The sequence below is a fragment of the Vanessa tameamea genome, chromosome 20, assembly GCF_037043105.1.
Source record: "Vanessa tameamea isolate UH-Manoa-2023 chromosome 20, ilVanTame1 primary haplotype, whole genome shotgun sequence".
Lineage (NCBI taxonomy): Eukaryota > Metazoa > Arthropoda > Insecta > Lepidoptera > Nymphalidae > Vanessa > Vanessa tameamea.
This window is the reverse complement of record NC_087328.1, coordinates 9,747,482-9,763,132: the sequence shown is the minus strand read 5'-3', so window position 1 is coordinate 9,763,132 and position 15,651 is coordinate 9,747,482. Positions and strand designations below refer to the sequence as shown.

At 34.3% G+C, this 15,651-nt stretch overlaps 1 protein-coding gene and 1 long non-coding RNA gene across 2 annotated transcripts; one reads left to right on the top strand and one right to left on the bottom strand.

The window, feature by feature from the left end:
• Positions 1–11,976: 11,976 nt before the first annotated feature.
• Positions 11,977–13,118, bottom strand: LOC135193846 (trypsin, alkaline C-like). Its single transcript, XM_064218015.1, has 4 exons — positions 13,076–13,118; positions 12,785–12,932; positions 12,452–12,698; positions 11,977–12,315 (listed from the first exon to the last, which is right to left on the bottom strand). The coding sequence occupies exons 1-4, from the start codon at positions 13,110–13,112 to the stop codon at positions 12,028–12,030; spliced, it is 720 nt and encodes a 239-aa protein (XP_064074085.1). The 5' UTR covers positions 13,113–13,118; the 3' UTR covers positions 11,977–12,027.
• A 1,308-nt stretch (positions 13,119–14,426) lies between these two features.
• On the top strand, positions 14,427–15,207 carry LOC135193852 (uncharacterized). Its single transcript, XR_010309477.1, has 3 exons — positions 14,427–14,670; positions 14,801–14,896; positions 15,003–15,207. It is a non-coding gene; the product is annotated as an uncharacterized LOC135193852 (long non-coding RNA).
• The last annotated feature ends 444 nt before the right edge of the window (positions 15,208–15,651 follow it).

Genomic DNA, 15,651 nt, shown 5'->3' with positions numbered 1-15,651 from the left:
GCAATATTCCTAGGCCTACATCAAGTACAATGACAACCTCGAAATGCAAATTCAGAAAACTCCCAGAGCATTCTGGACCTATCTAAAGTGCAAGCGTAGTAACTCAAACACATATCATCCATCTGTCATGAGTAATGGAATTGAAACAGCTATTAGTGGCATTGATATATGTAATATGTTTTCGAGTCATTTTGCTTCTAATTATGGTGATTCAAATGACGTCTATGGTTCAGACTCTACTTTCTACTTACGAAAGATTTGGGTATTAGCGAAAATCTAGCAACTCTAGATATAAGTCAGAATGATATCTTAAAAAAACTAAAAGAACTGGATACTTAAAGGGAGCGGGACCAGATAACATACCGCCAATATTCTTAAGAAAGTGCGCGACTTGTCTAACTTTGCCTTTACATTTAATTTTCTCAGCCTCGTTACGCTCTGGTACTTTTCCAACTATATGGAAAAAAGCAAAAGTTGTTCCAATATTTAAAAGCGAAGACAAGAAATATATACATAACTATAGGCCCATATCACTTCTTTCGGTTCTCGCCAAAGTATTTGAATCTCTGGTTTGTCCGCTCATTCAAATGCATTTTAATCGTTTTATTTCTGAACATCAGTACGGATTTTTGCCACTAACTTGGTTTTAGTTTTGTCTCTTCAATATCTGAAGCGATAGATTCGCAGAAGCAGATGGACACCATATACACTGATTTTAAGAAGGCGTTCGATAAAGTGCCCCACGACGTTCTTATTGAAAAACTATCGCATTATGGATATTCAGGCTCAGTGCTACAGTGGATATCATCATATTTACATGAACGTTCCTTTTATGTTGTCATGAATGGTTTTAGCTCTGAAACTAATATAATAACGTCAGGCATCCCTCAGGGTTCACATCTCGGACCAATTTTATTTAATGTATTTGTCAACGATATTGTATACTGTTTTAAGCATTCAACACCTTACCTATATGTTGACGACATGATTCAAGTTTACTACAGAGCGATTTAAATAGAGTAACAAATTGGTGTCTCTTTAATGGAATGCAACTTAATTGTAATAAATGTTTGCACATAAAATTTACCCTTCAGACCTAAAGACAAATCTTATACGAACACGATACATTTTGAATGGTAATACGCTCAAAGAAGTGGAGCTTATAAGCTTTTTATAACTAAATCCTGATTGATATTCAAATACAGTAAGGATGGGCATTTGCGCAGACAGTGTTAAATTCCTAATTAAATTAAATGTCATTATACAATTATTATAAGATTATTTATATTGGTTAATTTCTTTAAATATAAGTGAAGTGTTAAAATATAATCATTTCCATTATTTTGCCAACCGCTAAACATCTATACCCCATTCCAACCATAATAGGAAAAAAGCCAAATAAACAACATTTGACAGCAAATTGATGCAGTTGAGAGCTTTATCCATGATATTCACAATGGATCTGCGTAAAAATGGCGTTTTGAACGACGACGAAATTTGTATTGGAATTTTGTAAGTAAAATGAAAGTGGAAATAAGTATTTAAGTGTAATAGTGCTGTATTATAATTAATATAAACTCTCTCATATTAATCATAAACGTAATTGTGCACAATATAGCTGAGTTATTAGTTAATCGCATAAAATACGTAAATCTAAGGTTTGTTTATCTTTTTTCCTATTTCCACTGAAATGGGCTATGCATGTTGTTACATCCGAATATGAATTAAGGTCCCATCCGTTTTAAATATTCTTTACATACTTCGTTAATATATATGATAATCGAAAATCAGAAGTAACGTACCACAAACACCAAGACCCAAGACAACATAGAAAACTAATGAACTTTTTCTACATCGACTCGGCCGAGAATCGAACCCGAAATCGAATTTTATTTCATAACAATTTTTTCTGTTACTGTACTTTTCCCATCCATCATTATACACCCTCGATGGGTGAATTAAAAAATACCCTGTGTCCTTACCGGTACTTGAACTATCTACACACCAAATATTATCTAAATCGGTTCAGCGGTTGAAGCTTGAAGAGGTAACAGATTATTTACGCATTTAGAATTTTTGTATAGATAGATATGGATCAGGGATTACAGTTATTATTGGATTATAATTTGCTTAGAATTATCAACGTAATCAATTACATTGAATTGAACTTGAAAGATTAATTTATTTTTAGGTGTCATTGAATTTCAAATTTACCCGAAGACCACTTGATATCGCTTCTAATCTAAAGCAAATTTGATCCGTTTGAACGAGATATTTCCTATCATATTATAGCAACAAGAAAATATCCAAACTTGCCAAGTTTTCACTATTCTTATTAATTTTTTTTTGCGTTTCATTAAAATTGTTCTATCGATCGATAAATTATTAACATTAAAAGCCTCTAAATTTCCCACTGCTGGGCCAAGGTCACCTTTCATTTTGAGGAGAAGGTTCGAGCATATTCCACCATGCTGCTCCAATGCGGGTTGGTTGATACACAATGGTGCAGGATTTCGTTGAAATTAGACACATGCAGGTTTCCTTACGATGTTTTCCTTCACCGCCGTGATAAACACAAATTAAGCATATGATAATTCAGTGGTGCTTGACTGGGTTTGAACCCGCAACCATCGATTAAGATAAAGGCGTTTTAACCCATCTCGCCAGACCATCTCGGGTCTAATGATCGATAAATACTGATCATAATCAAAAGTTGTGATCCCGCTATTAGCTTACTTTTTATTAGAACATAGTACCACCAAACGTGGCAACTTTACCACCAGGAGAGTGCAATCCTTTATTTCTTTCATTATACAGATTAAATACATTTTTTAATTTTGTAACGATTTTTAAAAGAAAATACGGTTATCAGTTTCTAAAACCAGATTGAATAGAGCAATTCCGCGGCATCAATTTTTTGCAATTATCAATTCGAAATTCGTCAGACATTTATCGTCTAAACTCTGTGTTCAAGAACTTTTATGCTAAGGAATTGATTAATTACATTAAAAATGCCTTAGTGTTTGAATTGTGTTTTATAACATTATTAGCAATGTTTCCGGCCTATGCCGACTAGCATGGGATGGCAACTTTGTCATGATTTGTGTTGACATACGGGTGTAGGGGAGCCGAGATGGCCCAGTGGTTAGAACGCGTGCATCTTAACCGATGATTTCGGGTTCAAACCCAGGCAGGCACCACTGAATTTACATGTGCTTAATTTGTTTATAATTCATCTCGTGCTCGGCGGCGAAGGAAAACATCGTGAGGAAACCTGCACGTGTCTAATTTCAACGAAATTCTGCCACATGTGTATTCCACCAACCCGCATTGGAGCAGCGTGGTGGAATATGCTCCATACCTTCTCCTCAACGGGAGAGGAGGCCTTAGCCCAGCAGTGGGAAATTTACAGGCTGATTATGTATGTTTATTATACTTCATTGCAATCGAATCGGCAACGTATCGTAATCGTTCTTTTTAATTTTTAGTAGAATTGATACAATTTTATGATAATTATCTACGCGTGTAAACTAAATCTTTCTGTTTATTGAATCCTTATAAATATTTATGAATAACTTATAGGAACCATTCACACCTGACATATACTATCTATTTAATACCCCTGTATCTCGGTTATTAGATTTCAAGTGACATTTTCAAATTTCGCAATAAAGGCTTAAAGTATTTAGATATTATTTCGACTACTGTTTCTTGTACTTTAATAAAAAAACATATACATGGTGTTTATTTACTTGTGTAGAAATAAATATGAATACTAATTAAATCATTATCTTTTTGCGTTTTCTTTTAATAATCACAAAATTATAAACCCAAATTAAGCACATGAAAATTCAGTGGTGTTTGCCTGGGTTTGAACCCGAAATCATCGGTTAAGACGCACGCGTTCTAACCACTTGGCCATCTCGGCTTTTTAGAGATGATATAAATATATGTAAAATATTTTGTTTTAAAAAAAATATATGACATTTTTGCAATTTCGCTTACTTTCGGTCAGTCAAGATTAAATCTCTTTTAAATTTACGTCTCATCGCACGAATTTATTTTATTAGTCAACTTTAGTTAAATGTTTTGTAAGAGATAAAACTTTTTTTTTTATTTAATCTATAAAAAAAATTAAAAGCTTTCTTTTAGTATATAAAAATATTATTAAATCAAAATCAAAATATACTTTGGTAGCTGCGGCGGTAGCTCCGGCTTTAGGTCTAATTCATCACTGTAGCATGACGATTCAGAATTAAATAAATAAATAAATATTGGACAACATCACATACATTACTCTGAACAAAATGTAAGTAACTAAAACACTTATGTTATGGAAAATCAGAAGTAACGACGGTACCACATACACCCAGACACAAGACAACATAAAAAACTAATGAACTTTTGCTACGACTCGGCCGGGAATCGAACCCGGGACCTCGGAGTGGAGTAACAATGAAAACCGGTGTACACACTACTCGACCACGGAAGAATTTAATAGGAATTGCTTTTAAGAGCCTATTTGAATAAAGAATATTTTGATTTTGAAACTCAGTAGTTACTTTTACTTAAAGCACTATTCTAATTCGACGTTTTCCCTTTAGAAGGTGACAGGGGTGACTGCTGTCAATAATTTTACCCTCCATATGCATAATGCAAAAGTGAACCATTTTTGAATTATCGAGGGAATACATAGATTTACCAATAACCGTTTATATATCCTAAATCTCAACTAATACTAAGTCGACGTTTTTTATCTTTAGTATAATCTTGTATTGAATAATATGCCTTGTTTATCAATGCGTTTTTGACATGAGCTTTATATTTTTTAATAGGACAAGTTAAAAGTAACTGTGGAATCTTATTATAAAAACGAATACCCCAGGACGGATATATTAACTTTGCGAAGTCGAAAACTACGTGTTACTAACATACCTTCCTTCCTCTTGTCTATACAATGATTGTCACAAATTCTTTCGAAAAGATCTATATTATTGTGAATAACATAATATTGTTGTAAACATACTATAAAGTAACTACAAGTATATCTATTTTATCAAAATTATTCCGAAGGCAGCTCCAAGATTATAGATAGATTGAAGATAAAAAAAAACAGCGTAATCACTTGCAACCGTTTGATTAGTTCTTCGCTCGTTCGATTATTTCAGATAAAGAAAGTATCAACCAATCACATTAGTTCCTAATTATTTAAAATTATGTTTAATTTGTTAATAATAAATATATCAAGCGAAATGACATTAATACTAATCATAATTAAATAATTGTGCTTTATTTTAAGGACTATAGAGTACAAAATTAAATGCAATTAATTTAAAAAGGTATCTTAAAAATAATATTAAAATAGTATTTGATTTTTTAGGTGTTTTATATCACAACGTTTTATATTTTATATTAAATATGTTTGTCAACTTATAATCACTGAGAACTGAACTATATTTATGTGAAAAGGTGTTGTTTTTGTTTGATAGTGTACCCAAAGTACCATACCTAAGTACTTACCATAAGTACCATAATTTCGATTATGCGAACTAGTCTGGGTCTCAATTACTTCAGATACTCGAGGTTCTATTGTACATAAAAATAGTAGTACAGCTTGACAAACTAAAACGAGTTGGTGTAGCAACGTTTTAAGCTTTGCGGCGCTTTTTTGTCCGGGTAGACATGACTCCACTCCATCTGATGGTAAGTGGAAGTGGAGTCCAAACGCGAAGAAGACTAGTACAGAGCAAGAATGAGCTGCACTTGTCATGCCGGCCCGCAAGATGCCTCTTCACGCCTCATTTGAAGGTTATAAGGTTATAGGTTACAAGGTTACCCAGGTTATAAGAGGAAGGGAACTCGTGTGCTGGTAAAGAGTTCCGTTTTTTGGCGGCGCGACAACGAAAAGAGTTGCCAAATATCTTTGTGCGCGATGGGTTCGATGTCACAGTTAGGCGGTGACATCGCGAGCCAGCACGCGTAGATCTGCGTAGGAAAGGGGAAGCAGAAATTAAAGAAAATAATTCCTCAGAGCACTCGCCGTAATACAGTCGATAGAAAACGCTCAGCGCTGCTATTTCTCGAAACAAGCGTAAAGGTTCGAGGGTGTTTGTGACCTCTACGGCGGCCATAATACGGACCACACGACGCTGCAACCGATCCAAGGCTTCCATTAAGTACTTAGCGGAGTCATCCCTGAGATGCGAGTAATATTCAACGCGAGAACGCACCTGCGTTTTGTACAACAGGAGCAGTTGTTGTGGCGTGAAAAAACGCCGTAACTTGTTCAGGATCCCGAGTTTCCGTGAGGCTGTTTTGATAACAGCCTCGATATAATCCCTTGGATTAAAGTCACAGCGATCGTCAATACCCAGTACGGTAATTTGGCTTTGCATCGCTAGTGTAGTGCCACAGAGGGATAGAACAGGAAAAAATGGTTACTTTTTCGTAGTGAAGCGCATACCTCCGTTTTCTTGGCATAAATTCGACAATATTATCAGAACCCCATTTGGCAATGAGTTCTAACGTCCTTTCGAGTTCAACAACAAGATCCCTCCTCTTCTCTTTAGTTTCGGCTCGTCCGGCTACTGCGCGTCCGTAGTAACTCCCATGCACTGTACTCTGCTTGTAGTTATAGAGATTTGATTCTGCTATAAAGTGAATTTCGATAATTATATACGTTCTTTTTTTGTTTCGTCCAACTCCATGGCATAATATTTATTTTTGCCAAATTTTTTCTACCTAAAAATATAATGAACCAAGTTTTTAATCTATTAAATTATTTAAAATTTCCTTCGACCTAAAAATAAGTGGTAATTTTAAAAATAAATCGTCGTTTCAATTATTAGACAGGTAAATTAAATACTACCTACCTGGGTAGGTAGGGAAAACACAAGGACTCATTGTCAGTTTTGAATGAATATGTTAAACTAAGATTATTAGTTCGATTAGTTAATCGAAACATATTTTTTTTCGTAAAACAAATGAACAATACTCGCTTTTTGAAAAAGTTATTGATCAACACTTTACGTAGAGGTAGTAAAATCATCGATGTAAAGATGGTCTGAAAAAAAATGAGCAATAATAATTAAAAAATATATATAGGTATACCTAGTTCATAATTTTTATATAACTAACAATTTTTTAAATAATTAATTGCAATCAAGAATCCTTTTTAATGTTCTACACATCTACGGCTGGAGCTCTTCAAAATGAGACCATAACCGATTTTTTACGTGCAGCTATCGTGCCATACTCACTGGGACAATAATCGGTTTACGCTATTAATATGTAAGATATAGTTATTGTTTATAAGTTTTGGATAACTAACGAGTGTTTAATTTATTTTTCAATAAAACATTGAATCACTCACGACGCAGAGAAATAAGAGGCAGCAGAGAGCACGTATTTGGAGTTGAGGATGCTCGCGGCGCAAGTCTGCTCCCAGAAGCCCAACGGCCGGATAGTCTCTACTTGCACGATGGAAGGATACGCTTGCAAATAGTCAGCTGATGTTGCACCTGATGGACGAAATCATTTTGTAGAAATATATTCATAGACTAATTTATTCTTATACGCTAAAGAATATAACATTAATAATTTTCCGAAATTCGAAATCGTTGACGTTAATGTGTAAGACAGATGTCGAACTTACCCACGAGGGCGAGATTCAATAACCAGATGAGAGCCATTTTGATTCACTTCTTTACTTCGAATGATCCATTTAATGTTTCCCAAATATTTATATAACAGGTCGCAATCATTGTAATCTCCAATAATTACATCTACATAATATATCTATATATAATAACTTTATCTTTTCATTATAAAGGATAAACAACCAGATTACAGATTCTTAGTAACTACTGACTGCCTTTTTTTAATAGATAATATATAAATTATATTAGAATAGTTTTATTTATTTAAATAAAATTATGAGCCATATATCCTAAACATTTATATATGTGTTTTTTGTTTATTTTTTTTATATTTTAACCCAAGATCACTTATTTGCAACGCTTAATACTAACCTTCGTCGTTTCGACTGCGTCGTATAAAAGGAGGCTTGTAAGGGTTTATGGAATAAAATATTTATATGTGTTTTACTTATTTATTACAATAAACATGTTTATAAGTTTTTAATTTACTAAAATTCAATGTTGTTTACACCTGTAATGATTTATTCACCTAGATTTAATACCCTATATCTACTGCTAAGTGAATGTGTTAGTGATAAGTCGACGGTGTAACTATTTCCAATAAATAAATAAATAAAATGACATTATAATTATCTTGACAGTCTTTTGATTGAGACCAGAGTTTTTACTTAGAACATTTTTGTTTTTTTTTAAATGCTTAATTTTTTTAACACAATATATAACATAACTATATATAAATGCAATTTTTAGTATTCCTTAAAAATTACATAAAGGTTAACGTCGAGTTTTTCGACTGAAAGAAGCGAGAGAACACATTTGGTCCAAAGTGTCTACTCCGCCCTTAGTTTGATTGTAAAATTCGACAGTCGTGGGCTTTTAGGTCATCTCATAAATTGTCCCTTCCTCATCACAATCATATTACAAAGCACGAAAAGCTGTTCATTGTACGCCTGAACTATTTTCCGGTCGTGTCGGATTTTCCGTGCCATCGTATTATGAGATTTAGTGCACATGTGTTCCTGCATACAATTGTGCACAAAAATATGTCTTGCGTAGTCTAGTCTCTCTTGAGATAGGAAGCCGTGGCTGAAATCAGCCAGGGCGACATCATCATACATCTTTTTAATAAATAAAATCTATGATATTATCCATCCGATTATGATGAAATTATAGTGAGGTATTCTGCTTACGAGAGCAAAGGCACTGGATCAGAAACCATATTTCTATGCAGACCCTTATTATAGAATAAGGCAAGCGAAGCAGTTAGCATATATAAATAATTATTGGTGGTAGGGCTTTGTGCAAGCTCTTCTGGTTAGGTACCACCCACTCATCAGATATTCTACCGCCAAATAACAATACCTTGTATTGTTGTGTTCCGGTTACAAGGGTGAGTGACCCAGAGTAATCACAGGCATAACGGACATAACATATTAGTTCCTAAGGTTGTTGGTGCATAGGTGATGTAAGGAATGGTTAATATTTCTTACAGCGCCTGTGTCTATGGGCGGTGGTAACCACTTACCATAAGGTGACCCATATGCTCGTCCGCCAACCGATGCCATAAAAAATATATATTAATAAAATTTAGATGACAAACATAATTTTATCGATGAGTTAAATTAAATATGAATATCATTTTACCTAAAAAATTAATATTAATAGTTTATTATCTATATTCATAATATAAATTATATTAGGAAGAGATTTAATAAAGGATTTCATATGTAATTGACATTCACATATTGAGGTAATTCCAAGGTTTTCATAATCAATTTTTAATATTAATCAGTAGATGTTTACAATTTAATCATTCTTATCTTTTTTTAAGTTCAAAACCTATTAAAGGTATTTGACCCAGCTTGTTTTAAATTTCTTTGTAAAGATGCGGTCATCAAAATCAAAATAGGTTGTATTTGAGTTGGACTTTACTTGCTTTTAAATCGTCGTGTACAAGATTTTATTGAATGTAAAGCTACCACTGGTTCGGAATATAGCTTTTACGGTGATAAACAATGACTCAAATACATTATCTTAGGGAACCGTCACTGCTGTAAATTATATTATATTAAGTACATAACGGGTCGTTTAAAATATATGGCATAAGTAGGTGGAATGGGCACCTGATGGTAAGTAGTCACCAAAGCCCATTAATTCCTTACAACCATGGGAATTGAGATATTATATCCTCATGCATGTAACACTGCCTCACTAAACATTCAAACCGGAACACAAAAATACTAAGTATTGCTGCTTGGCGGTAAAATACATGATGAGTAGGTAGTTTAGCTTGTACTACCAAACCCAATGTACTACCAAAAAGCAAGTAAACAATTATTGACCGACTGCGCGACTGGTATACTATAGTTACTTTCACGGTATAGTCTTACGGCATTTTAATTTGTGTTCCCGCAAAGTAAATGTACATTTGTACAGCATTCGGTATTCAGTGAGGCTATTTACGTCATTTATTATAAGAATATTTGCATCGTTTGTTTGTTTTAGTAAACAATATGAATTGATTTAGCCCACCATACTTATCTGTTTATATGTGCGCGCACCGACACTACTGTAGGGATTTTCAAACTGTTTTCACTAAAAGATAAATTTACTGTTGTGTTATTTCATCATCGTCAGTCCGATAATTATTTGACAGAGGTGAGTCGTAAATCGAACGGCCGTGGAAAAATGAAAAAATCACGTCGCTTTTCATCTCATTCAGAATTCACCTACCGTCGCGCCACTTCGGTAGAACATCGCAGTTTTATTATTACTCTCTAACAGAATACTGTAATTGATAGGATATTCCATCAGAAACATAATACAGAAAGCTACCAGATTTATCTTGAGTTTTAGACTTTCTTGGTAACCTGCATTGAATTGAATTACGAGGCTTTTATTTAGAGAATTTATATTTATAATACGAATGAAACACAATTTGAAATAGGTTTAATAGTTTTCTTTTAAACTGCACATATTGTTGTTACCTATATTTATAGTTCGTAATCTATATATTACCTTTAAAATAGATCTTTACGTGATTTAGCAACTTACATTAATTCATTGACACCATTTTTTGATGTCATGTGCTGTCATACATGCAGTTTTCACAAAACAAATTGCAAACATTTTTTATCGCCTTCGTAATAATATAGGGGATCAATTTAAATAAAATGTTTTTCTGGACTCACGTACGTTCCGTTAGGAATTATTTTACAAAATAAAAACCTGCTACACCCACTGTTAAGTCCATGCGTTGTATCTAACTTAGTCATTCTAAAATTTTATTAAATTTGAAAACGCATAACACGATAAGTATATCGTGTAACCTCTTTTCCTCTATCAACTCATTAAGTCGTTTTATATCAAGTAGTTTGTAGTGTTACAGAGTTGTTCGAAACTGATGATTATAGGAGTATATATGTATATATATTTTTTACTTTAAGTCATTCATAATAAATGCGACTTAACGAAATACGTTTTGTTTTTTATTCATTGTTTATCTTGTTTGACGTTATTAAGTTTTTTTACATTTCATTGTGCTACAATGAGCAAAATATGCACAAATTAGACGCACAACTAATAACGAAAAGTATAAAGTTGCTCTCAGTAAACTTGTGACGAGTTTCCCTCCTGAAGAGATGGAATGAGTACAGTGTTTTCAGTGGGTATTTCGGTAAGCTGCGGTGCACCAGGCATTCTCGATACCTGTGAATCTCACATACCCAACGCGTAAGAACGTTTTGTTCAGCGAGAAAAAAATTTTGCCCTCATTAAATTTTTGCAATGTAGTCCAATCATTATAAGCAAAAAACAGGCTGAGAAATGCAAGTGAACCGAGAAGGCTGGCTGTAGAACGTAAATGAAGCGACAAAAAAGTATCTTATCATAATCTCGTATCACGACACACAGCCGAGTTATCGCAAAAAAATGCAACACTTTTTACAAGATGGCGGCGGACGCACATAGGAAATCACTTTTCTAAGCCCCTCCTACAACATATTCAAAAATCAGCTTGATCGGTTTATTTGTATATGATGACTGGACTAATGAACGAGTTGTGCGACCTTTAAGTCAGATAGAACTTAATTTTATATATCACACTTTTAGGTCTAACTTCTATTGAATACCCTAAACAGGTAATACGTTATCTCTTGTGATATTGCTTTACATATTGCCATCATATTTTTCTCATGTAAATTAATTACATAAGAATTTGTTTACATGATTTAAAAAATCTATTATCCATAAAGGAAAGGAAGTCAATTAAAAAAAATGTTCGAGTGTAATAAATATGTATTATTTATAAAATACATCTTTGGTAGGTACATGGCTAGGGGTCGTCTTTTGTTCGGATCACGTCGTTATATTATACAGCGGTTCTGACGATCCAGTTGGTGAAATAAGCGATGGGGGTAGCGATAATGCCAGACCACGAGCTATTTCCGTGGTCGACTCCGCTAACGACACCCACTGTGACGTTGCCCAAGAACCAGGGACTGCCGCCGTCAGCGTTGGAGACGTTGAACCCTTGAGTCAGAGTTCCACAGAGGACGTTAGAAGTGGAGTTGAAAGTTGTCTGGTTGGCCGGTTGGTTGACACCGCAATGACTACCACTGACCGTCCTTACTTGAGCAAAGCTGAGAGAGTATGAGGACTGTAACAAAGAGAATAATATATTTATAGACTCAATCGATTATTCATTAATAACTTCATACAAGTACATAGAGCTCCCATACGGAAACGTATCATGGAATTAATATACAACGAATAATATGCAGTAATCAACTCACATTGCCACGGCCCCAACCTCCTTGCGCCAAAACTATTCCATTAGGGATAATTGTCTGCGGCTCTGGAATAGCAGCCCGTTGTATGAGAGCGTTGTACGTGAGAACGGACGCTAGTCTCACTACGGAGATGTCGTGAACCTGGTTGGTAAAGTTTCCTGTGGGGTAGTTGGTCACACTGTCGACATAGTTGATGATACCACCGCTGTATCGGGACGCAGCGCCGGCGCGGATACGATGTAACGATGGTCTGAAAATATGAGCATTAAGATAATAAAATATAATAAGAGCAATTATTGTAAAATGTATTCTTAAATTAAGCACCGAAGAACTCACGATGTTGAGAAACAAGAGGCAGCAGAGAGCACGTATCTGGAGTTGAGGATGCTCGCGGCGCAAGTCTGCTCCCAGAAGCCCGACGGCTGGATAGTTTCCACTTGCACGATGGATGGGTATGTTTGCAAATAGTTAGCCGATGATGCACCTGATGGTCGAAATAGTTTTGTAGAAATAAACGCATCAACGAATCTCTTCTTTCAAGATACAGATTATATATAAATAAGGCCTTAACGTGAATAAGTCTTTTGAAAATAAAAATAAATTATCGCTTCCCGATATACAACTTACCGACGAGGGCGAGACTCAATAACCAGATGAGAGCCATTTTAATTCGCTTTTTTGTTTCGAATGATCTTTTCCGATCTTACCTAATATTTATATACAAAAACTCTGTTATCTTTGAAGATTACAACAACATAATATATCTTTAATAACTTTATCGATACGGGCTAAACAGACAGATTATAGATTCTGAGTAAAAAATATTTAATAACTTGATGTGAAAGGAATACCAAGAAAAAAATTAAATTTTTGCTTTTCTGCGAATCAATTAATATCATCTTGATTGTTTTTTTGTCTTATATTAAAATTTTACTCTTAAAATACAGACTTTTTAATTTTCGAGTATATTTTCGGATTTAGTTGAATAATTTGTCAGATTATATAATTAGGCCAGTCAATAAAGCCCGTGAAGGTCAAGTAATTATTATCATTATGATTTTTTGATATGTGGTTTGGGACGTTAAAATAATAACAAATTAAAATTTTCAACCCTCTGGGGTGAACGCTAGGGGGTGGGGAGGATGAAAAGCGTTTTTGTTTAACCTTTTTTGTTCATTGCAAAATTAGTTATTAACAAAAAAGTATGTTTTCCAATAACAGTAGTAAAAACTTGTTTAAACGAGTTTAAATGTTTATAGAAATTTGTTAATTAGTAATTAATTCAAGAATCACCCTCAATGGTACTTGTTTTATTAGTTTTTCATAAACAAATTCAAATTTAACAATAATAAATGTGAAAAAAAGGGGAAAGTAGGGCAAAATGATAGATAACTTAGAAAATTGTCTTTAACATTCGTATTACAGATACGATTTTTGCAAACAACATTTTATTATTATTTGTTAATTAACAATTACATAAAAATCATTGTTTTTAGTTTTAACAGCTCAAAAAAATTAAAGCAACATTTAAAAGAAAAATTGGAAAGACACTTGAAAGAAAGAAAGAAAGAAAAAACATTTATTGACATACACACATATAAAGAAAAAATATATATACAAAAATGGATATAAAAACAACATAATAATAAAGAAAAAATAATTAAATATAATGAATATGACACTTGTGTGCAGTCAAAAGGAGACAGCTCAGGCTATGAGGGATTTTTATCCCTCTGCTGATTTTCAGCTGTCTCCCTTGTAGCCACGCAATGACAGTATCAACTAAAAAATAAACATCTGAGGGGCACGGGACGCAAGGCGCCGGTTGCGGCCGATCACACCACCGCTAGTCTCGGGAGTGTTTATGAAAGAAAAAAACAGGTTTCGCGCGGGGCGGGGGGTGCGCGGTCGCAACGTGGATGTGGACATAACGGAACACCGTCGACGACCGACGTCAGTGTAATCGTCACCGCACGCCCATGTGGATTGCATCACGTTGCGTCATTACAAACCTAATATGTTACTTATTCTGTGACGTGTTGTTACTACCTTAAAGTGATTTTATTTGCTTACATGAATTGCAAAAACAATACAAAGTGAACAACAAACATAGTAAAAGCAACACAAAAGAACTACCATAGATTAATTGAGATCATTTTTCATTTTTATGCACTAAACGATATTCAGCAACACATAATGCAAATGTCCTGTGCTACTGTAAGGTATGTAAGGTATTATTTTATTTAGTATATCTGTTAATTATATATAAAATTTAATCTGTTTGTGTTATATATTATTTACTTTGAAATATGCATATTATTAATGTAATCGTATTTTTGTATGTATTTTCAGGGAGTGAAATATCATAGGCGAGTCGAGGCAATCCGGCATCCGTGTTCAAGTACCTAAGGAGCAACTTCCATAATGCAAGATGGCCATAACCGATAGGCAAGTAGTTTATCAAATTATATTGTATAGACAAGATCTATGTCTGCTTTTGTAAATTTAGCAGATGGCTCTTGAATTTTATTTTAAAATTATTAATGTTTTGCAGGCTACGGATAGGCGGTGGCAAGTTGTTCCAGATTTTGCTCGCGGAGTACCGGAAACTGCCTCGAAAACTAGCGGAGCTGTGCTTATGCTGTTTGAGCATGTATGTGGTCGCCCTGGTACCATACGAGGTGTTTTCGTCTCTCGCCTTCTTACACAACTGTTGCTTATTCATCTGGTCCTTCCTCGATGTCTTCAGTTCCGAGATATCTACCTTGCGGTTCTCCAAATTGGTCAGTTTCGACATTGAAAATGTTTCTTTCCACTAAATCAATCTCGACAACATCAAGTTCCACTTCATCAACTTCAAATGTATGCCAGATAATAAGGAGTATCAGGTCAAAAACGGCCACGGCTTCAACCATGCTAGGTTGGAGTCAAAGTCAAAATATAATCTAAACAAAGAAGTATTAAAGTAGCTAACTGATTGTCCAAAATCTACCACCAGTTTGGACATAAGCACCTCGGACTTGAGAAAAACCGGCGAAAGAGACTTAACCTTATTTTGTTCATTTTAAATTTTACATTTGTAATTAGCAATCTTATATATAAAATTCTCGTGTCACCGTGTTTGTAATCAAACTTCACCGATACGGCTTGACCGACTTTTGTGATTAGGGTCTAAGAATAGGGCGTAACTATTTTCAGACCCT